Source organism: Erithacus rubecula, assembly GCF_903797595.1.
Source record: "Erithacus rubecula genome assembly, chromosome: 3".
In the NCBI taxonomy this organism is placed as follows: Eukaryota; Metazoa; Chordata; class Aves; order Passeriformes; family Muscicapidae; genus Erithacus; species Erithacus rubecula.
This window is the reverse complement of record NC_136689.1, coordinates 10,104,031-10,126,790: the sequence shown is the minus strand read 5'-3', so window position 1 is coordinate 10,126,790 and position 22,760 is coordinate 10,104,031. Positions and strand designations below refer to the sequence as shown.

Genomic DNA, 22,760 nt, shown 5'->3' with positions numbered 1-22,760 from the left:
AATGCAGCCATTTCCCTGTCTTCCTTGCTGCTGCTGAAAGATCTCAAAGAAGTGATTTATTGATCATTAATGTCTTCATTGACTCACTAGAGAACCAATGAGTGTTAACAGCACAGTAAACTTTGTGCCAAAGTGTGAGATGCTATCACTCACTCCTTCTTTATGATGTTTTAAAATGTTATAGCATGTAGAATCATTACAGTGGAATTATTGTTCCTGTCTTCAGCCAGATCCACCTTGTTACCATTTAAATGGTTAATGGGTCATGCACTGCCTGAAGATGGTAATGAGAGGGGTACCTCAGCATGCTGTCTTTTCTCTGATCATGTCTGTCAACAACCTGGAAGAGATCACATACTGCTTGGTTATAAGCTTTGCAGAGGACACCAAAATGTGGGAAGGATCAGTCACTATGCTTGAGGGGTGGGCTGTCATCACAGCAGGCTGGAGGGCTGGACCAGCAGGAACTTTGACAGAAAACTTAGAAAGGACAAATGCAAAGTCCCACACCAAGGAGGACTTTCCTCCCTTCCACCAAGAAGGAAAGAAATACAGGCTGGGGACCAACTCTGCCGAAAGAGAATGGGGTTTATGGTCAGACAGGCAGCAAGACATTAGTTAGTGGTGTGCCTAGCAGCAGAGAGGGTCAGCAGGATCCTGGGGAGTATGAAGAGTCTGTCAAGGATGTGTACATCCACCACTAATCACCACATCTGCAATATTGTGTGCAGTTCTGGGTGCCCCAAAGGAAAGATAGACTCAGCAGAGGCTACCCAGAGTCTCTTGGGGGGCCAGAGCACTTGGGCTGTGTGGAAATGTTGACAGACGTGGACCTGGTGAGCCTTCAGGTGGGATGGCAGAGCCAGCAAAGCATGTCAGCAACACAATGGGGCTGACATCTTCACCAAGGTGTGCAGTGGGAAGGTGACAGACAGGAGGCACACTCTGAAACAAGAGAAGCTCAGTCTGAGTATGAGGATTAATTTTCCCCATGGGGATAGAGTAGGAGTGGGACAGGTCACTCAGAAGGGTTGTTCAGTTTCCCTCCTGTCCTGGACATTTTCAAAATCTGAGTGCACCTTGAGCAATCTGTCCAACTGCTTTAAGAAGGAAGTTGGGATAGAGATTTAAGGTCCTTGCCAGCCTGAACTATCCTAGGATGTGAAAACTGAGCAGAAGTAAAACTGAGGTGGCATTTATTATATAGAAGGAACCAAGAAATGGAGGAAAACAAACAGAAAGCCTTTTTCTCTGTATGTCATTCTTCTGCCCTCCCTTCTTGACTGCATATTCATCTGACTTTTTCTAAAGGCCATTAAACTCAGTGCAAAAACTTTCTTTGACTTCATAATATTTTGCATCAGGTCACAGACAAGGGTTAATCTAAGCATGATTGTGTGTTGTTGTAAGCACCTGTGATACAGTTGCACCTAAGCAATAATAAGAAGAATAATGGCTATTTTCACTTCAGGCTGGAGTTGAAGACAAGAGAGTATATTGAATACATGGGTTTGGCTAACAAAGGGGGACAAGAGCATTGAAGGGTTTAATCAAAAACAATATTCTCTCCATTTCATTCAGAATTGCTTTCAATTTTACATTAAATTATTATGTTTTCAGCAGTGTAGCAGCCCTAGTACTTGCTTCGTGCTATGGTCTCTTGGGAAACAAGTGCTAACACTGTATCTTAAACTACTGTATTGATCCACCTCCCTAACATGTTCAGTCATATTATTATTTTATTTGGATCAATGTTAACAGCCTTTTGTTAAGAGAATCCTCCCTCAGTGCAGCACAAGCTCTGTTCACAATAACTTCAATTCACTCTCTATTCAGCCAAGACCAAGCACCCCTGCTTTCCTGACCAGCACACACCACAAAAATCTCAACCAAAATTGTCAAGGCTAAGCACCTTTGAATGACAGAGCTGGAGTTATTGTCAAATCAGATTCTACTTCCTTAAAGTCCATGGGGAAGCAAAACTGTGTGTTATGATATATTCTTCAATTTTAATATTTGTTGCCACACACAGTTTGCTGCCATCTTTGGAAGCTTTGTCATAGGGTGATAAAATGGGGGGTGGGGGTGTTCAAAATGAAATAAAAATGCACATTGAAATAGTATTTACTCTTTTTTCTCTGGAAAAAAAGAGAGACATCTCCTTTTCACAGAGAAAACACATGATGCTGCCACATAGCTATAAGGACAGAGTTTTTAGGACAGACATGGTAACTCAGCTCCACTGGGTCTACCTGTACACCATCTTCTCAGGCTTGGGGGAACACAAAGCTATTATTAATGCATTTCCATCAACTTAGCCCAAATTAAACACCTCTCCCAGGCCAGAAAACTGTTGTACAAAGTCATAAATGAAATGAAACAAAAAAGATGGGGTTTTTTGAAAGCATGATTCTTGACTCAAAGAACTTAAATTTTCCATCATTCTCTATGGAACAGGCAAGTTTGTTTTGGGGAGACTATTTCCTATTTCCACATAACTTCCTCCCACCAAGCCTACCTGCTGAGAGTGGACTCTGCAGCTGAATTTCAAACTTCAGGAACTTCCAGTGAAAGAAAATTTTTCTGTGTGATGCTTTGAAAAGGAACCTCTTTTCCCGAATTTACAAATACTACCATTGATCTCAGTGACATCAAAACACATACTTGCCTGAGTGTAGCATGAAGGCTTCTAAGAGCAAGGGCAAGCAGGTTGGAGAAAGCAAGAGCCAGGATATAAAACTAATGGCAGGGAGACAGGGATTCACTGAACTGAATTTGCTTTTTGGCAGACAAGTGTTACCCAGATGCCCAAGGCTCCTTTGATCACCAGTGCAGAGAAATGGGCATCTCTGAGGTGGAACTCAGCAGACTTGTTCAGGTACCTGTTGGGGGTGAGATGAACTGCCATGTGCTGGGGCAAATTTTTTCCATTTCTCTAAAAGAGAGAATACAGCAACCTATTCACATGTTTAAGCTGCAGAACAATTCCATCCACGAGCCAATATTGCAGCAATATGCAAATTACTTCCCCCCTCCCCTTTTCTTCTTATTGCTAAATGTTAGAGGTGTGAGTTTCCTGACTTTTCTTTGGAAAGAGTTCCAGAATAGGAACTTTATTCTCTCTAAAAAGCGAGAGTGACAAATACTTCAAAAGGAAACTTTCTTTCAACAATTCATTGTCTAGAGCTTGAGTTAAATAAAAGCTAAAAGCACAACTAAAACCTGTCAGCTTCTAACCAGTCTGATTAAAACCCTTAGCCCTCCCAGATTTCATTTTTATGACAACCATAATCCTTCAGTTCTCCAGACTTTCACGAAAAAGATGAGAAATAAGACATAAATTTTCTAATGTACAAAAGAAGGACAAGAAAGACCTTTTGAGAAGCTTTTTCTAAGAATCACCATCAAAAAGCACACAAATACGATAGTCTGATCCTCTTGCAGTGGTGATGGTAGGAAAATTGACATAATTTTTAGTGGTATTATTTATACCAACTGGTCAATGGGGAAGAAAAAAAAATACAATAGAAAAATAAAATTAATAGAGTATCCTTAAAATAAATCAGCGCCATAGTAGGCTTGTTGCTGTAGTGCACCCTTCAGGTTCAAAGGAGATGATTTTACTAGTAAGTAAGCTCTTTCAGCAAGTCAGATACAACCACTGTTTACTTTATACATAAAAAGCAAGGAATAGTCTTAATCCAGTCCAGTTAAGTTATTTTTGCCAGGAAAATTAGCTGCTTGTTATACATCTACTAAACCTGCTATCAGTTTCTCCAGGATGGTCTCTTGTAGTGTATAGTACTAGAAACTCTCTGTACATATATTTATATGCTAAAAACTGCTCCTCTGCTTGTCAGACTTTTTTTCACCAAAATACTTCATATATATTAAACCATAAGTATGTGCTTTAGTATCTTCTTGAAGTCAGCTCAAAACATGGGCATGTGTAATGCTGAATAATGAACTTAAGCAAAAGATTAGAATTCATCGTGTTTTTAAATGTTCCTCTTAAATGAGCCTCAAATCCTAGCTCCCACAGAAATTCATAACAGGGGAAGGTTTATGGATGAATTCTGCTCTTTTAGCCACTGCCAGTACACAGAAATGACACTTTAATGCCAGCCCCTGACTGAATGGGATCTGTAGGCTCACTGTGGGCTCCTCTCTCCATTGCTTTGTGCAGGTTGGGTTTGGCTGTGCAAAGGATGTTGTAAAGAACCTGTCCCAGAGGCAAGGCATGAGGGGGTACTGGTGCTGGAGTACAGGTGACTTTGCAGAAGTGCATCTCATGCTTCACTTGGACCATTTTTACAAAATCCCTGGATCCCCCTGGGCTTTGAAATACACCAAACATCCTGTGCACAAGAATCTTTACTAAGCTATGGAGATAGTGTTGCAACCCAAACTCTTCTCCAGTAACTCTTTTCCAGTTTTGTTGTTAAGCCTGTTCATTCACAGTGCAGGAATGAACCTCATGTTTGAATTCAGTTTCTAAAAATCCATCCCAAAGGCAGGTCAGGACCCTGTGTGATATGAAGAACCTCAGCTTGCTGGAGGAGAGAGTCAAGTTGCCCTGCCCTCCAGCCCTGTCAACTATTTTTAGAGCAGCTGTCTGTCACCCAACCTGGCAGCCACACTGGCCACAGACCCTTGTTGGTGCTCATGAAGAGGTAAGAAAGCAAGGTTAATCAGTGAAAAACCATGACCAGTGAAAACAGGATGGAAACTGAACTCCTGAAATCCAGCCCAAAGCATGACTGCTCCAACCCTACATAGCAACTGTCTCCAAGTACTGTAAGCTGCCCCCCCACACACACTCTGGTGAGATTTAATGTAATAATAGCAGGCATTTGGACTGCACAGCTTTGTATTCTCCCAGCTGATTTTGCAGTGAATTATTTAAAACTACCTGCAATTGCTCTAAAGTCCAAGCAGCAGGACTTACAGAGATTTTATTATTTCAGAGGCTTGTATCAGGGCGATAATATAATTAGTGCAGTTGGGAAATTCCACCACAGCCAGCAGAAAATGAAGGAGCTGCATGTGGCAGCCCCAGCTCGGCAGCCAGTGTGACTCCCTGTCCCTGACAGGCGAGCTAATGTGCCTGTAAATTCCTCCTGACAGCAAACGCATCCTGGCATCAAAAAATGACAAAACACCCAAACCATGGAAGAGTGACAGCCAAACAGCTTCAATAGCACAGAGGCTGCACTGGGAGAAAACAGGCAGAGGCAGCTTGGATGAAAGCCAAGGACTGGCTCAAAGGCTGAGTAAAAAGCACCCCTGTTTGCACTATCAGCAGGCAGAGGCAGGCAGAAATCGCCTTGGTTAATGGGCTGTCCTGTAGTGAATTAAACGGGTGGGATTCCACCTTATTAACAGCATCCTAGGAAAGTCATTACCTGCAGGTGCCATTCTGTTCAGAGATACTCCTCCAAAAAAGACACCTTAGATTCTAAGGGAAGGACCAGGCCATCAGAGGGAAAAGAGTCTCATCCTAATACCACATTTTCACCTTCAAAATTATAATCGTGACCATCACCCAAGTCCACATATTAGAGGCAGCTGTCTGTCAGAGAAATCACCCATATCTTCCCAAATGTAACTCATCAGAGGAACTGCACAGCAGCAGAGCCTTAATGCTGTGCTGTTGCTGCAAACGGCAGCACTGGGAGGGTTTGGCCTCCCGGGCAGCTGTTGCTAATGGAATATGTGCACTGCATCCCCATCTAGCTGCTGAACCACTGCAAAGATAAAAGCTTCATCTCAATAAGTACCTTTTTCAACACAGATGAGAAAAGTCTGCACAAGTTTTGTCCACCCTTCTTAAGATGGCTTCTGATTTCCAAAAATGCCAAGTGACCAAGAGGAGCCTGCTGGCCTAGGTGGAGCACTTGTAGGTGGCTCTGGTTGAATGGGGGAGAAGAGCAACACCTGGGGAGCAAGGGCTGGCAGTGGTCATTAAACTTGGGTGCTTCCTTAGAGACCCTTTTCAGTGGAGCATATGAACAGACATCTCAGCTGTGGTGATTGATGTTAATGGCATTCAAACATGTGCCTAGGCATTGTGATCAGCAGAGCTGATGTGTTCACGAGAGCCCAAGAGAACTCGTTTTTTCATGCACCAGAACCACTTTAAAATCAGCATATTTATGCATCTGTGCAAGTGAGGAAGGAGAGTTACCCTTCAAAAATCCACATTTTATCATTAGAATATGTCTTAGGTAAACAAACCAAAAGCCCTTTGGCAGTTTTGACCTTCTTCACACATTTCTTCACTTGGAGAAGCTTATTGTTTTTCTCTTGTTGTCACTAGGCAAAATATATGGTGCCAGGTGCTAATAAAAACCAACAAACAAGCAGAGGGAGAAAAGGAGAGAGAGGGAGCACAGAAATGTTTCCGATTTGGCACATAACAAATGACCTGGAACCTCTTTTGTGATCGTAGCAAACGGCGAGAGGACTGGGAGCGATCAATCTTCGTGCGGTTAAAAGAGGGAGGCTACAGGCTGCGGGAGAACATCCTGTTCCACCTGTACGTCAGCACCTCGCCCTGCGGAGACGCGCGCCTCCACTCGCCCTACGAGATCACCGCCGACTGTGAGCTCAACTCCCCTCACCTTTCCCTCCTTTCTGTGTGTTTTGCCTTTTTTCGGTTGGTTTTTTTTCCAACTCCCCCTACGAAATCACCGCCGACTGTAAGCAAAACTCTCCCCTCGCCTTTCCCTCCTTTCTGTGTGTTTTACCTTTTTTCGGTTGTTTTTTTTTTCAACTCCCCCTACGAAATCACAACCAACTGTAAGCAAAAGTCTCCCCTCTCCTTTCCCTCCTTTGTGTGTGTTTTGCCTTTTTTTGTTGTTTTTTTTTTTTTTTTTTTTTTTTAGATCAGATCCTTCTTGGGTTTTTTTGCTGGCAGAAGTTGTTTCACTTGTTTCACACTAAAGGCTTTAGAGAGTGTGTGTCTGGTGCTTGGTCCTGTGTGCTGGGGGAAGGTGTGCAGGGAAAATCAGAGCTGGGCAAGGCAGCTCCTCACACCTGGGGCTCTGGGGCTCTGCTGGGGAGTACATCTCTGCATTTCCTGCTTGATACATACAACCCTGAAAGTAAATAAGTGTTTTGGAAAGCCTCAAAGAGATCCTTGAAGCCACAGCCAGAGGCTGGACCAGAAGATCAGAGCTCTAACTGGAGATGCATAGACTCTTCTCAGGGTTCACAGAGTTCATATGGGTTGAAGGGTTGCATTTTCACAAAAACAGGCTACACCAGCTGGAGTCTGAAGTAGAGCACTGATATGATATTATACAATATTATATGGTCTTATACAATATTATATATGATACAGCACATCTGTAGTGTTGATTGTTCATCAGACTCTCTCTAAATGTCACCTGCACTTGCAGCAAATAATGGCAAGACCCTTATGGAAGGGATTCTTCCAAAGCCATCCTGCCTATGTCGAATATGCTGCATGGTCACTGCATGGCAGGTGGGTTTGTTGGAGTCCACCAGGTCAGCCTTAGAGTCCCTGGAACCATACCTATAGCCTTCAAGCAAACACATGATTTTCCAGGGATTTCTTCTCTAGAGGTGATCCTGCAAATGAGATAAACAAATTGGGTCTTGAGCAAGTGTATGCCACCAACAGACCTGCAGAGCTCATTGTCCATGATGACAAATCCCATCTCCCCCATGACTCAGCACTCTCACCTCATCATCCCCAAATATGCATGTCCCCCTCCTTACCCTGCCATGGCAGAGGCACATCCTTGTTGTTTTCCCACTGCACCATCTTTGTCCCTGCCTGGCCACATGGAATGCCCCCAGCAAGGGACAGGGCACTCCAGAGATCTGTGGCTTGTTACCACATGCCTGTCACCCCGTGATCCAATACACAAGGATACTCTCTTGTCTCTGCCCCAGCCACTGCTCCTCATTCATGCATTTTACAGTGCTGCAAAGCCAAATGTACACATAATGAGAAATAGTCCTTGCCCTGACTACCTTGATTGTGAGTCAGGCAAGACAAAAGAATGGATGGAGAAGGAAGCATAGACACAGGAATGTAAAATTAATCACCCAAGGTCAGACAATGACCTCACTTCCTCACAGGCAAATCCATCAGACAGTTTCACTTCTTTGTGATTTCTTATTTGTGTAAGTTATTTATTAACGATTAGGTATTATTCTGCCCAGACTAGAATTTCTTTTCACATGTGAAACAGCAGCTTGCTAGGGCAAGAAAGCAGAATGCATCTATTCAGGAAGGAAATGTGGTCCTTGCCTGACATGATTTATGTATTGTGTCAGCAGGGTTTATAAAATGAACAAAAGCAAGTAAATGCTTAAAACTCAAAATCAAATCAACAAATTTCTGATGAGTTAACAAAATGAAAAGACATCATCTTAAATCAAAATTAAAAATAAAAAAGGGAGTTCTTATTAATATAAAAAAATCATGGTGATCCTTGGCCTCCCACTGTATAGGTGTATCAAGAGATATCTAAAAAGGATTTATGTTTGGTTGAAGCCACTCATGTTTTCCAGAAGATGGGTTTCCTGGGGCACCCATTAGCTGACATCACAATTGGAAGCACCAGAATCTGTAATTATTTTTAAAATGTGATGTATTCTCAAGAGCAACCAGAGGCTGTCCAGGCTGGATTCTGCTCTTCTTGGCATGAGGAAGTTGGTGCTTTGGGCAGCTGACAGCCCATGCTGCCTGATTATATGCAGCTGAACCCAGCCCTGGAGGTGAGCCCTGCTTGGCTCATGGATTTCTTCAAAGACAGATAAATCTCCCAGCTAATGAGGGAATGCTTCTGTAGATAGAAAGATACACAAGCAGCCGTGTTTAAAAATACATAATCACGCAGTACATGACACAGACAGTAAACTTGTAGATAATCATGAAAACAATTTTCCTGTTGGCTATTACCAGTTATTTTCCCAAGCAGAAGCTGAGGCAGAAAGGTCTGTGTGGCTTAGCCAAGGTTACACAGTGATTCAGTAGCAGGACGTGAAGAGATGCTACACCTGGCTCGTAATTCACTCTTTTAAGCAGATCCCTCTACCTTTGTCCTATGCTCTTAAAATAATTTAGCACTATGTAGAAAGCCATGTTGCCAAAAGCTGTCCTTCAGTGAGATAAGCATTTCCTTTCAGCTCACATTATCCCAGAGACATCTGGGAAGATAAGTATTTTATAATGTTTATCATTCATATCTTCTCTTCTCTCTTTTTTTTTTTTCTAAAGAAATAACCTTTCTTTCATCCAGTAATGACAAGAAACTCCAGATGAATGCTGTTTCATTTCTTAAACAACAAAGAAACCTCTGTTAGAGCTAGCACAAGCCATCAAATGTTACTGATTATTCTCTAAAGATGCATTAACATTTTAAAACGGTGTCTCACCATGTGGTTCCTGGTTTTGAGAAGGAATATGATAAGCCTTTATCAATATAGGGAGTGAGTAAAATCCACTTCTCAAATCTCCTTCCAAAAATTTCCTATTATCCACCGCGTCTTTCCAGCACCCTTAGGGAGGCCTCACATTTCCTTCTTATGAGCTTTGTTCTGGTAAGGGAGGACATAAGCTGGCATGCTTTTGAAACCCAGTTTACTTCTTAGCGGATAGAGCAGAGTACCAAGTTTGTGACGTGCAAAAGTCTGACAGCTGCAATGCAGAGGAGAGGTCCAGGGAACTCACATCCATGCCAGCTTAATGCAGGAAAGTTAGAGATTAGGGACAAAGAGATAAAATCACACTTTAATTTGAAGAAATGGTCTTCTTGGATCAGAGGTAAGCTGAGTTGTTTGTTGGTAAACTCTAAAAGAGAGACAAAATCTAGTTGGACCAGGCTGCTCTGAGCAGGGAGGGGTTTTGTAACTCTTATTTGGTGCTTGAAGGTCAGGAGGTTGGATGAGCTTACAGGAAGTGAAGTGTGAGCTTTGGAAGAAGGTACAGTCTGAGAGAGTAGGGGAAAAGGCTGAGGGGAAAGAGGCAAGAGCAGCTGAGAGCAGGACAGGAGATCAGCCAGGGTCAGTGGTGTTGCAGGAATATGGGACTGGGAAATGCCACAGGGATTTCAGATGCTTTTCATGGGTTTATCCTGGCTCATTCTCTCCATTCACTCTCCTTCCCAAGACCCTTTCCAAGGTCAGCCTCAAGGTTGTAGCACAGCTATATGACAAAAAACCAGCACATTTCTGGTGTCCTTACAGCTCTAATTGCTCTTTCACAGACACAGCTTCTTCCTCTCCTTCAGTTCAGGGCTGCAGCTCAGGGAGCCTGGGACATCTCCCTTTCTGGTGCCTTCTCCCTTCATGTGCATCTGAGCCATTTATGCCTGGAGTCCTGAGCTCTCCCAAGGGCAATATCACAGCATCAACTTAACATGGGTTTCCTGAAGGGCCTGAGGGAGCTGCTGTTCCCCATTACACACACCCCAGCCCCTGAGGTGGAGCCCTGGGGGCAGCTCACCCTATTGTATCTATTGCATATTTTTCACTTTCCCCTAGATCTGGGACAAATCACAGAATAATCAAGCCCTTGATTTGCTAGAGCACCATACTAGCTAATGTAATGCTTCTCAACTCATTGGCCTTTTTTTTTTTTTTTTTTTTTTTTTTGAGTCTCTTGAGAAGCAAAATTAATTGCTTGAAAGTTTGAACTGAAAAAATCCTCTACTTCCCCACTCCTCCTTCCCTGGCAGTATCTTACCTCATTGTCCATCTTTTTTCTAGAGATGTGCCATCTCTTTTTCACTACACAGATCGCCAAAGAGACAAACAGAATCTGCCCCAGGGCTTGTCTCAGTTCTTCTCCCCTGGGCTGCTTTTCTATCTCTTGCTAACATGCTGTACTGCCTTGTGCCATTGACTCCTTGATAGCCCAGCTCCTGTTTTATCCCACACTTCCTTTAGGTCTGAAACACACCATTGCATCTGCTCCACATGGGGTTTTTCTCCTGCTTGTCTATTAACCTACAGCTGTGCTGAAGCTTTCATGCACACACATTTGACAGAACTCTTATCTAAGCAGGACCTGCTTGCAGCCACGTGAGCCAGATCATTGCCTTGGTAGGTGATGTGATGAGGAGATGTGCACTACAGTTTTCAGAGAGTTGGGGAGCAGAAGAGTACCCAGGGAGACACATTTGTGCTCTCTGCTTCAGGTGTGCTTTCCCTGCTTGTGATTGTGGCTGCTGGATTTTACATTCCATTCCATTCTCAGGAAAAATGCTGTTAACCCTCAGATCCAGGGCTGCTGTGAGGGGGTGCCCTGCTCACACCAGTAACTCAGCACTCTGTGTTCAGTTGAGGCTGACCCAGCTTTTGTCATCCCCCAACACATCCCTAAAAGTCATATCTTGATCAGACTGGCTGGAGAAGGCCAGATTCACACAGAGACCCTCTAAGGGGTCTGATGATCTCCTAAAACTGTCTGTGAGAGTCAGCCCCAGAACTCAGCATTCAGTGTCCTGCAGGGAGTTATCAGGATGGAAATACAATGAGGATTCTATGGCAGTAACTGGGCCAGAATCACTCCCCAAACCATTGGGTTTGGTGAAAATTTCTGGATGTGCAAGGGGAAGAAATCTCTGCCATCCTTTTGCTAATCCCATGCTTGGTTAAATGGACAAATTCTGTTCTTGTAAATAGATGATAAATGAGGAAAGCATTTCAAGAGCCATCTAAGTAATTTAGTGATCTGAAAAGAAATTAGGTATCTGGAACTACAAGAAAATTCAGGTTCTAACAAAATGATACATTTCCCATTATAAAAATTGAGGATAACCATAGTTCATCTCTTGGACTTGGACAGTATTTTTTGTTCCCATTGCACAAGTGCTCCCAGGTATCACATCTCTCTGTCACAGCTGCTGATCTGATGCAGCTTGTGAAACCATCTTGGAGATTCGTAGCTATTTGGTGCATGGAGCAGCTTCCTTCTAGGCTATAAAGTTGATTTTATGCTGATGAATGGCCCGTCTGTGGAACTGGGATGAAGGTGCATTATTTTTCTATTTTTCATATGACTGAGCAGAACAATACCTTGGGGGATCTCAGAAGAAAATTATCATAGAGAACCATGCCCAGAAGTAACAGGAAGCTAAAAAAAATGCATACACCACTGTATGCTGTAGTGCTGAATATTGCCTCAGGAGAAATAATCCCAGCTCTGGATGAATTATTGTGGTCAGCCCAGATTGCTTTGTCATATAAAGGATGCTGCAGAAATTGCAGATACAGCAAGAGGCTCTTGCATTACTTCACAGGCCAGGGGATAAGTATTAAAGAAGGTGGAAGGAAATTGTCCTTTCACTTCATTAACACTGGACTGGGTCTTATCCAAAAGGTTTGGGTTCAGGTATGAGCATAGCACCCTTTGTGGTCATGTTCCATTGAAACAATGGCCCCTTCTGCTTGTGCCACTGACCCAGCCTCAATTTACCAAAGTAAACTCAGAGGAAAGGCAGCAACTTTCTACAGCTGACTTGGTCTGTCAAGTAGATTTTGTCCTTGCTCAAGACTGTTAGCAGGCATTAAGTTTATATGAAATTGCCCTGTTTTCTAACCTGATCTTCCCAGGTTGCTGAAATGCTGTTGCAGTGTGACTGCTTTCACTCAAGTTATCTTGGGAGGGAAAGCATGGTCCCAGGACAGCTCTCTCTGCTGAATTCTCTCCCTCACTTACACACTTCACCCGTGGCTGGGAGCAGAGGTGAGGTGTGCTCCTGGTCAGGATGGGCAAAGATGACAGCAGAGCCCAGCCCAGCTGTGGTCCCCTGTCCCCACAAGCCTTGCAGGTCTGAGCAGTGCTCTGATTTAGCTCAGGGCTTTCCAGGTGTGGAAGTGGTGCTGCAGACAGTTCAAAGATTCCTTTCTAGCATCTGAAACAAATCCATGCTGGCACTGTGGGGGATATTTCTTCTTCTGGGGAAGGTGGGCAAAGGGATCTCAAGACAAGAACATGTGGCTGAGAGTTATCAGTGGGACCCTGGGACAGGAGGGGCACAGTGAGGATGGGAAATTTGGAGGGGGAGTGGGTCTGTGATGTTCAGCTATGATGGGGAAGTGGGCGAGAGACAGCAACATAAAGCCTGTGAGGGGTGGGGAAACTCTCAGGATGAGTGAAGCCCCTCTGCTTCCTCCAATGCACAGCACCCACACAGGACCTGCAGGCACTGGTTGGAGCCATCTCCAGTGCTGCAAGGAGCTTTTCCTCCCCCAGCCTCTCCTACTCACTCCCTGCTCATCCAAGGCTGCAAGGAAGGGAGAGAATGGAAAAGGGGAGAAAAACTCCTGTCAGAGTTGCCAGAATGGAGACAGTGACTGGCCCAAGCCCTTTGCTGTGAATCCTGAGCCCTTCTGATGCCACCTGAGGCAAAAGCTGCAGAAGCAGCAGCTGCACCATCGTGATGGAACCATTGCTCAGACAGAGCAGCATTGCCAGAGGGTCTCAAAATGTATGGTGCACATGTTCTGGAAATCCCATCACTTTTGGTAACCCAAAGGAGTGGTCTGATGCCTTACATGGCCTGTCATGCCAATCCCAAAGGTCAGTTCTAGCTCCTAAATCTGCCAGAGAAACCAGTGGTGTCCAGGCTTAGAAGAGCTGTGAAAGCACTCATAGTTTTATTTTTGGTATTAACATACTAGAGCCCAGGATGCACCTTGGAAAGAGGCTCTTATTTCACTGCACAGGAGTCCTGAAGCTTTCTGTACAATTAATCAACCTGTAAAAGTTTTCTGTTGCTTTATATTCCATTATGAATCTTCACCAGGCTGGGTAGTTGGGTTCACAGTGGAGTTTTGCTAAAGCTGACTGGTGAATAACATTTTCACTTCAGGGACAGTTTTCAGGTCTCAAAGTACTAACTGGCTGGAAAGAAATCAAAACCTGTCAGGCAAAATTTAAAAGAAAATTATTGTGTGAAATTGGGATCACATATTTCTCTTATCTCCTGGTCATCAGTAACAAGGGGTAGGAAAACCCTCTTTCATTTCCTCCCATGCCTAGCTCAGGGTAGGCTTTTTCATTCAAGGCCACTTGGAATCAAATAAAAACTTGAATCTGTGTCTCTCAAGTCCTATTCCCTCTCAGCTGAGCTAGACAGCTCTGTTTTTAAATTCTCTGTTTTAAAACTTTGTCAGAACTGACACATCATGAGAAAACTCTTTGCCTTTGACAATGCATTGAAAATGTCCCAATTCCTTCTCCTTGTGATATTCTTAGCTGCTTTTGCTTATTTGAGTTTTGTTGTTTCAAGAGGAGTTTAAAGTAGAAAATAAGATTTTTAGAAGTGTGTGTCAGTGCAGTGTGTATCTATCCAGGAAAAGAGAAAGAATGTGCTGAAAACTATGGATTGCTCAGAGCCAGCATTGGCCACGGCTTTGAAAAGCTTTCATGTAAAGCAAAATGTGTTTGTTAGGATTCAGGAAAACAGGTTTCCACAGCTATAATCAGATTCTAATTTTAACAGAATGCTTGAATTGCCAAAGGGCATTGCATTGTATTTATTGATTCTGCTGTGTTATGGGGTTTGCTGCTTTGTAAAACACTGCATTTGGATGCAATGTTCAGATGTGATAAAAAGGCTACATTAATCAGCAAAAGACCATGTCTGAGAAGTTTTCAGAATAGCAGTAGAAAATTTCACCAAGAAAAGTTCCTTGTCCCCAGATTTGTCCAGCCCAAGGAATGGTGGTGTCTCCAAAGCCCTTTGCAGCAGGGAAAAACAGACCACACACTCCTGGACATTCCCCCAATCCACCCCAACATCCCATAGCCTACCGGAGATATGCACCTAAATAAGGAACAGATTTTTTGGGTGGAAAATATCAAATCATAGTTGAGAAAAATCTCTGTGGGTGAAAACTACACCCACTCAGATCTAATTTAGTCTAATTTGCCCTTCCACTGGTGGGAATTACAGATAAAACTCATAAGCTGCTTATCAAGCAGCTCCAGGTCCAGTTAACATCTCTGTAGGACTTCTGGAAGTCCTTAGACTTCTAGGGAGTTCCTTAGAGTCTTAGGAGAGAAATCTGAGGACATCTGTATGAGTAGCAAACAATTTAATTCTTACCATGGTTCTGCAAACTGCCTTTTCTAGCCAGTCTGGGGCAACTCACCTCACTCTGGTAATTTCTATTTCTGTATCTGTAAAATAGGAACAAAAGGGGTCCAGCAATCACAGCTCTGAGAAAGGGTAGTTAGTGCTGAGTAGAATACTGAAATGGAAAACATTGTATATTCTATGCACTACTATAAAATTAGTCAGAATAATTTAGCAACTTTAATCCACAGATTTTGAAGGCCAATAGGAGCCATTTTCTGGTGATCAAGATTTAATTTCTTCAGCCAAAAACCATAAGACTTCAGAGCTTCAGAAGCTGAATTAGAATATATCTGGTGATGCATCAGGAGCCTCAGCCTCTCTAGAATCATACCAACCACCATGTGGTTGAAAATCTGTCAACATTATTGACAGATTGCTCATTTCTGTCTCATGGAGTTCATTTTCTGTTTTCATATTTTGCTGGCTTCTTCCACAACATTTTCCTTAAATCATCCTTGAAGACTTCAATTTCCCAACTGCAACAAAATCCCAAAGCCACATAAATAGCAGCATGTTTTGTTGATAAAAGAAAGAGGGTTATGATGAATAACACATTCTCATTATGTTTGTGTAAACTTCTTGATTAAAATATGGCAGGAGAGAGAATTGTCACCAAATAGGCAATTCCAGTGATGCTGATATATTTTTCACACAAATTATATTTATTTAAAAGATCCCTAGCTTAAAGAGAAAACATTCCTCATTAACAAAACAAAGAAATAGCTTAGGCCATGGGTGAAGAGCTGGTTCCCCCTGGCCTCTGATGGATGCAGCATCTCACTCTCCACTCTGCAGCCACTGACTTTGATCAGCTGCTGCCCTGGGAAGGAGCAGCATCTCTGCACACTGAGCAGCCAGTAGCCCTCTCTGCCTGGTGACAAGCCTGGTGGAGCCTTCAGAGGCAGAAATCTTCTCAGAAAGTTCACATCCCTTTGCCAGATCTCTAGACTTTGCTCTGTGGGTGCAGCTGCACTTTCAAAGCCACGGTGGGACATGTCTGATTTAGACAAGAGGAGCAATTAGTAATTAAAAATAATGATCTTGAAGTGTTTGAGTTGTACTTTCCTTGATTGCCACATGCACAGAATCTTAATCCCACTGATAACTCTTGTACTTCTGGCTTCAACATTCTAATGCTTTTCTACTCCAGAGCAGGCTGGAGTCCACAGCCTGGGTTTGTAAGGTGGCACAAAGAAATTCCCTGACACCTGATCCAGTACTGCTCATTCCTCCTTGCCTGGAACAGTCATTTATGACTCTCAGACCAAACTGTGCATCACTTAGCTGCCAGGAATTGTTTTAAAGTGACTTTTAAATAGTTACTCACATTTTGATCCCAGGCATTCCTCGAAGACAGACATTAGAGAAAACCTGTTTGTAGGCTTTGAGATACTTCTCTCAGATTTTTTTTTCTTCCTCTCAGGGTATTAAAGCCTGCTGAGGGTTACTTAGAAGTTAGTCTGATACTAAAATGGATTTCATATGTTAGAGTGTCATTCTCTGCTCTAGCACAGGTTCAATGAATGTATTTTGACACCTCTCCCTAGGATGAACTTTCAATACTTTCAATAATTTCATATTAACTTATAAAAATAATAAAAACTCATTGTAAAAGTGCTATATTATCTGAACAAATGAAATTTCCCCCCCTCAGTAATCATATATGGAGGTATTTTGATGGACCAAAATGAAAAGTTTTCATTAGAACACTCACTGATAAACTTCAATATGCTGGAATACCATTCTTACCCCCTCCTACAGTTACTGTCTCTAACAACACCATTCAATTAAAAAAACAAAAAAGATAATTAATATGTACTTAAAGAAGATAAGGAAAAATAATGCATTTGTTTCCTTTCTGTTATTGTGGATTTAAATTTCAAGTTTTCCCTGATTCTTCTGGATTAAATGCCACATATTGATAATCAGATATTGATATTGATATTGAAATTTAATATTGATATCAAATATTGATAGGCAAATTGACTTTGCTATCACACCTTGTCACTACATCACAAGAAACTATTGGCAGATGAAATATTATGGAAGTAAAAGGAGTGAAAATTGTTATTTGAAGGTTAGTGAAAAGAAGAAATAATAATATGCCAAAGGGAACATAATTTATCAGGTCATGAATTCTCTCAGATTAGGGACTAGGGACTATTGTCCAAAAACAGTGTTTCAGCCAAGAAAGAAGCAGGGAGAAGGGAAAAGGTTCAATCTCCTATGTTAATTTCAGCTCCAAAAGTTACAGATGTCCCAGGTTTGCACCACTGTCATATAAAGTACATATTCAGCATTTTTATTTGTATATAGGGTTAATGGTATTGTCCAAACCATAGATCTGAACTGAAATCTGCTACAATGTGGTGGGTGCCACATGGCTCTGGGAGCAAGCAAATCTCTCCTAGGGTGCCTTCAGGTGCAATATCCCTCACAGCCTACATTTAAAAGTCATAGCTTGACTTTTAGGGATTCATCTCACCATGCTTTTATCCTGTTTAACCTGTACAAGACAGAGTCTTGTGTTCCCTTCTAGGAAGGACACACCCCTGAAGTCACTGCAGGGGCAGCTCTGTAGACCCTTCTTTTCACAAATTCAGACTATTTCCTAAAGTTTCTTGTTTTCCAAAGCTGGCCCATGACATTTCAGCCTGGCTCTGTGCTGGTGACCAAAGCAGAGTGCAGCAGGGATTTATCTGACCAGCCACCCTGCCCAGCAGAGCAGACACACATCCAAAGTGTTGACTGTGCTGTGATTCTCACTTCAACACTTCCAGAAATAGTAATGTTGTACATTGAGTCAGCATCTGCTTGAGGAAAGTGCATCTCTAATAACCACCAAAATACAAAGGCAGTCAAATGTTAACACTCTTCTTTCCACCCCTTTGTCTCACACTGCTCTAAGGAAGCTTTATAAACCATGCTGAGGAGGGCAGGGTCCAGCACTGAAAAAAATACAAGATGGGCTGTTTTATTTCTTCTTTCCTGAAGAGAGAACAGCCTCCACTGAAGCAGAGAAACAGAAAATGAACCTCCAAGGCAGTCATGCAAAATTTCAGACGGATCTCTACTCATGTGATTCTGTTTAATCACCGTCCATTTCCTCTTCACTCTTTAACTAAATAATAAATATGGAGTGGCTTTTTTCATTACCTTCTGAGCTAGAACTGGTCCTGGAGCAAATATGAAAATAAGGGTTGAGGCTTGAAATCAGAGAGTTTCACTGATTTGAAATAAAAGGCACCTGTCTGTGTACATTTCTAATCCAGTAATTAATCCAGCACCTTTTTATCCTAGGAACTCTCAAGAGTAATTTCCACTTCTGAGTGTAGCACACATCATAAATCCACTCCAAATGATTTTTAAATTTGTCCTTTCCAATTCTGGTTTGAATTGACATTTTGTTCTGGTTGAAGTGTCATCCACAGATGCCTTCTCCCCTGCAATTAGCTGAGATTAAGCAGTTGGAGAACCAGCACAGCGAAGATCAGAAATGCTTATAGTCACTGATGTTTTGATCATACTGAACAGCAGAACAGCAGTAGGCTGTAGTTTGTGACTTTAAGATGCATAAATAAATATATTTCTGAGACTGCATTAAAGTGATCCATAGCAGGCTGTGCCAGTAAGTGGACCATGTTTTTACTGCTGACAAGCAGCTTATGTGCTGGAGTCTGTCTGCAGCTTCAGTGCAAAACTCACAGAGCCTCATCTTTTCCTTTGGTTATATCTTTCTGTGCTACTTAATGACATGTTAAAAAAGAACTCAGTGTGTTCTAGTTGCAGATTTGGATTTATTTAATCATTGGCAATCTGAAAGCACTCAGAGCTTTGGGTTATTGGTATTTTATATAAATGTCACAGATGATCTTTTGGAGCATGTGTCCCTACTACCCCAGCAATGTGAGCAGCCTGAGACAGGCAGCACGGTGAGGTTTGAGTCACACTCTATTCACTGAATTTAATAGCAGCTGAGCAGCTAAAACCCCTTATCAGAGCTGTGGGAGTGTGTCCTGGGGTGAGTGTACACTGGCCACAAATGCTGAATCCTATCAGCCAGCACTGGCTGCTCAGCTGCACCTGGGCAGGGACAGGACAGGGAGCAAAGCTGGACATGGCCACGTCAATGAGCATTCACAAACTGAGACTATCAGTGCACTTGCACACTTCAAGTGCTTTTTAGAAACTTTATTGTTCAGTTTCTGGCACTTGCAGTCCAGGGTTGAGATGCTGTGAGAACAGCCAGATGCAGAGTGCTTTGGCTTCTGTATTTCCTTCAGTCCTGAGAAGATCAGATAGACAAATTACAAATTAAATAAACAGACTCCCCAAAAAATCACAGAAGTCTTTCATATCCTTCTCCCTAAAAATTTTTGGTATATCTTTAAATTCCCCAGCTAACCCACAGCTGTTTGCAATCCTGCTGCTTTTCCTCCTGAACTCCCTCCTTATCTCTGTCAGCATATTGTGGGATACTTTGCCCCTCACTGAGGTAACATTTATGTAGTTAAATCAAAGCCACATAAATGATGGGCTGCTCATCTTATACTGCAGTCTAAAATTCCTCAGAAAGTTACATATCTCTTTGTATGTATGGGAAATGTGGGTGTATCAACACGCTGAATTGCTTGAGTAAGAAAATAATCTAGGAGATCGAGGCACCCACAGGGGAGGCTCAGAGCAGGAGCTGAGAAAGAGAGGAGAATCTAGAGAGATGAGAAATGGGAAAAGTGCAACGAGAGAAAATACTTTTCTTAAAAGTTGGAGAAGGAAACAGTAAAAAAACATTTTATCCTTAGGGATTTCCAGCAGGTGGACTTCTGTGGTAGGTCTTTCCTGGAAGGATAGCATCTGTTCTTCATAAATAGTTGTTGAGCAGTACCTTTAAATGAATTTGCATAAGAAGGAAGCATCATTATCTTCATTATACCTGTGGGAAAGCTTAGGAAAAGAGAACTGGTTAGCTTAAAGTTACACTTTCCACCAGCCAAAACAGCAATAGCCTCTTGAGTCACTCTTCAGTGATTCCCTGGCAGAGATCCTGCTCTGCTGTGCCATCAGTTCTCAGTATGTGCAGACAAAGGCAAAGTGGTTTTGGTAGACATTTCTCACTGTTGTTCAGCTAGATGTGTTTGCTAAGCAGAAGTGATCACTTTCTACTTTTTGTCCAAATTTCATGGTACCTTTCCTACAACTCTGTGATTTAATAATAAAAAATGCTGCTCACCATTGCTTCATGTTTTTAAAAAATGTTTCCTTGCAGAGTCCCAGGAAAAATATGAAGCAGCTCCCAGATAGCTACAACAGTACAAAGAGCATCCTCTGAATGATGCTGCACTTAGCATCCCAGACAAGAGGGATGTGCAAGGGATCAGCACACATGCTCTTGGAAATGGTTTCCTGACAGTGTTGGCACAACCAGAAAATTTGAGAACAGAAGGATCTGAGACATTTCTGAGACTTTGGCATTTTTGCTTATTAAATTTTTTTTATTTCTCCATTGGCTGTTCCCAGTTTCTCCCACAACCCAAGTTTGAAAAGGCACAATAATCCAAGTCAGGTGATTACTGCAGTGTCTTGATTTGTGATTGCTGACAAGTGGGCACGAGGACCCTCCACACCCCCTGCTGCTGGGATGACGTGGCTGCTGATGAGGATGGCAGTGCAACAACCTCTCCTCCCCAAACTCAGATGCTGTAGCAGCATTACTTTAGCAGCATTTCCAAACTATATTTTGTATACGATGGAGATTGAGTTTGGATGGAAACTTGTTTTGGTCATGGCCAAGCAATCCATTTGGTACCTGTCCCAGCCCACTGCTGACACTCACACACCCATCCTAAATTCTAGAAAAGCAGGAATGGAGAGAAGAGGCAATGATTGCTGGGGGCCCATGTGCTAGCAGATCACAGCTGACTTTGCTGCTCTGCATATGTTTGCTACCTCTGCTAATCCAAACAGGCTGAAGCAATTTATTATTCCTCTCTCCCTTTTTGCAAACCACCCATTGGCAGCAGCCAGTCAGTCCATTGCTTCCAGCAGCACTGGGGATTGTGCACAGAGCCAGCTGCTCACAGCCAGAGTGCCATCAGCCCCACAACCTTAACACACTGGTGTTACTCAGTGGCAGAAGCACTCAGCCCCACAGCCTGCTGAGGACTGAGGAGCATCACCTTCACAAGGAGAAGCCTTCTGGTCCAGATGAGGAGCTGGCATGGAAAAATACACAGGACAGTTGGCAATATGGGCAAAAGCTTCATGTCTGTAAATGCAGCACTCCTTTTCCTTGAATGCAGAGGCCATCATGTACTGTCTTTCATTATTTTCCTTTGGCCTAGAGGGAAACTGTGCAATCTCTGTTCAGGGAGAAGGTGACCCCAGTGAAACCATCCAAGGGTGAGGCAGTGAGCAGACCCAGAGGATTCCCTTGCTGCTCCTTCCTGTTCTTTTACAGTCAAAACACCCAGAGGTAAAGTAGCAGTGTAAAGAGTGTAAGAGCGATTTTGATAATGAACCTCAGTTTTTCTCTTTTCATAATAATGAAGGTGAAGTGCTTTTGAAATGTCATTATCTTCTGTATTGACTGCATGTCTGCAGGACAGTTCATCATGGCACAGGACAAGTGCTTTAGCTGCTTGCCCTGTGCCACCCAGGGGCCTCTGCCTTGCACTCAAATATCTAATATCACAGAAGTGATAAAAGATCTTGGCACAACACAAGGCAGGAAAGTACCTCACTTCAGCGAGACTGTAGGAAGAATTTCAGCCAGCAATGAACAACTAGCAAGTTTTGATTTGCTTTTGATCCAGAGTATAAACCTTTAGAATTTCAGAATTTTTCAGTGAAATTTTAGATAACAAATCAGAACCTCACTTCTGAAATTATTTGGGAAATGTCACTGACTATCACAGTAAACTATTGGACTGGTCTGTATCTTGTAGCTTTGTCCTTGATGACACTCACTGAACCAAGATTTTTCAAATACTCATCCATCACAACTCAATCCTAAAATGAGAAATTGTGCTGGTTCTTAAAAAGACAGAACACCTCTCTTATTTTTAAATATATAAAGGAAATAGAAGGAGAGCATGAGCTCAGTGTGTGCTTTGTGTAAGCTTTGATGGATGTGAAAAGAAAACCATGCTAGGAGCACCTTCTTTTCTGCACTGTGCTGCTTTCTTGGGCTGTTACCTAATTTTTATCCAGTTTAAAGGACCTTCGCAGGTGGTTCTGCAAATACAAGCTACGGCATCAACACAGCCTCTCAGTCCTTTCCAAAAACACTGACTCGTTGCCCTGTTGTGTTTGTTTTGCCCAGTGACCAGCAGCAAGCACACAGTGAGGAAGCACCGCGGGCACCTGCGGACCAAGATCGAGTCCGGGGAAGGGACGATTCCCGTGCGGAGCCGCAGCGCCGCGCAGACCTGGGACGGCGTCCTGCTGGGAGAGCAGCTCATCACCATGTCCTGCACCGACAAAATCGCCAGGTACGCCAGGACATGCCGGGCAGAAGATGCCCCAGAGGATGGTGCTGACCAGCCCTGCAGAAACAAAGCCCTCCTTTGTATGCAAAAGCGCATAAATAGGAGGGAATGTAAATAGGGCATTTTCCCAAATTCTCTGTGGGTC

At 42.9% G+C, this 22,760-nt stretch overlaps 1 protein-coding gene across 1 annotated transcript in view; it reads left to right on the top strand.

Moving 5' to 3' along the window:
- ADARB2 (adenosine deaminase RNA specific B2 (inactive)) overlaps window positions 1–22,760 on the top strand; it is a 299,798-nt gene that overhangs the window by 256,709 nt on the left and 20,329 nt on the right. Inside the window, exons 6-7 of the mRNA XM_079301298.1 lie at window positions 6,452–6,603; window positions 22,450–22,618. Coding sequence (XP_079157424.1) covers window positions 6,452–6,603; window positions 22,450–22,618 — 321 coding nt within the window. The remainder of the gene's footprint in view (window positions 1–6,451; window positions 6,604–22,449; window positions 22,619–22,760) is intronic.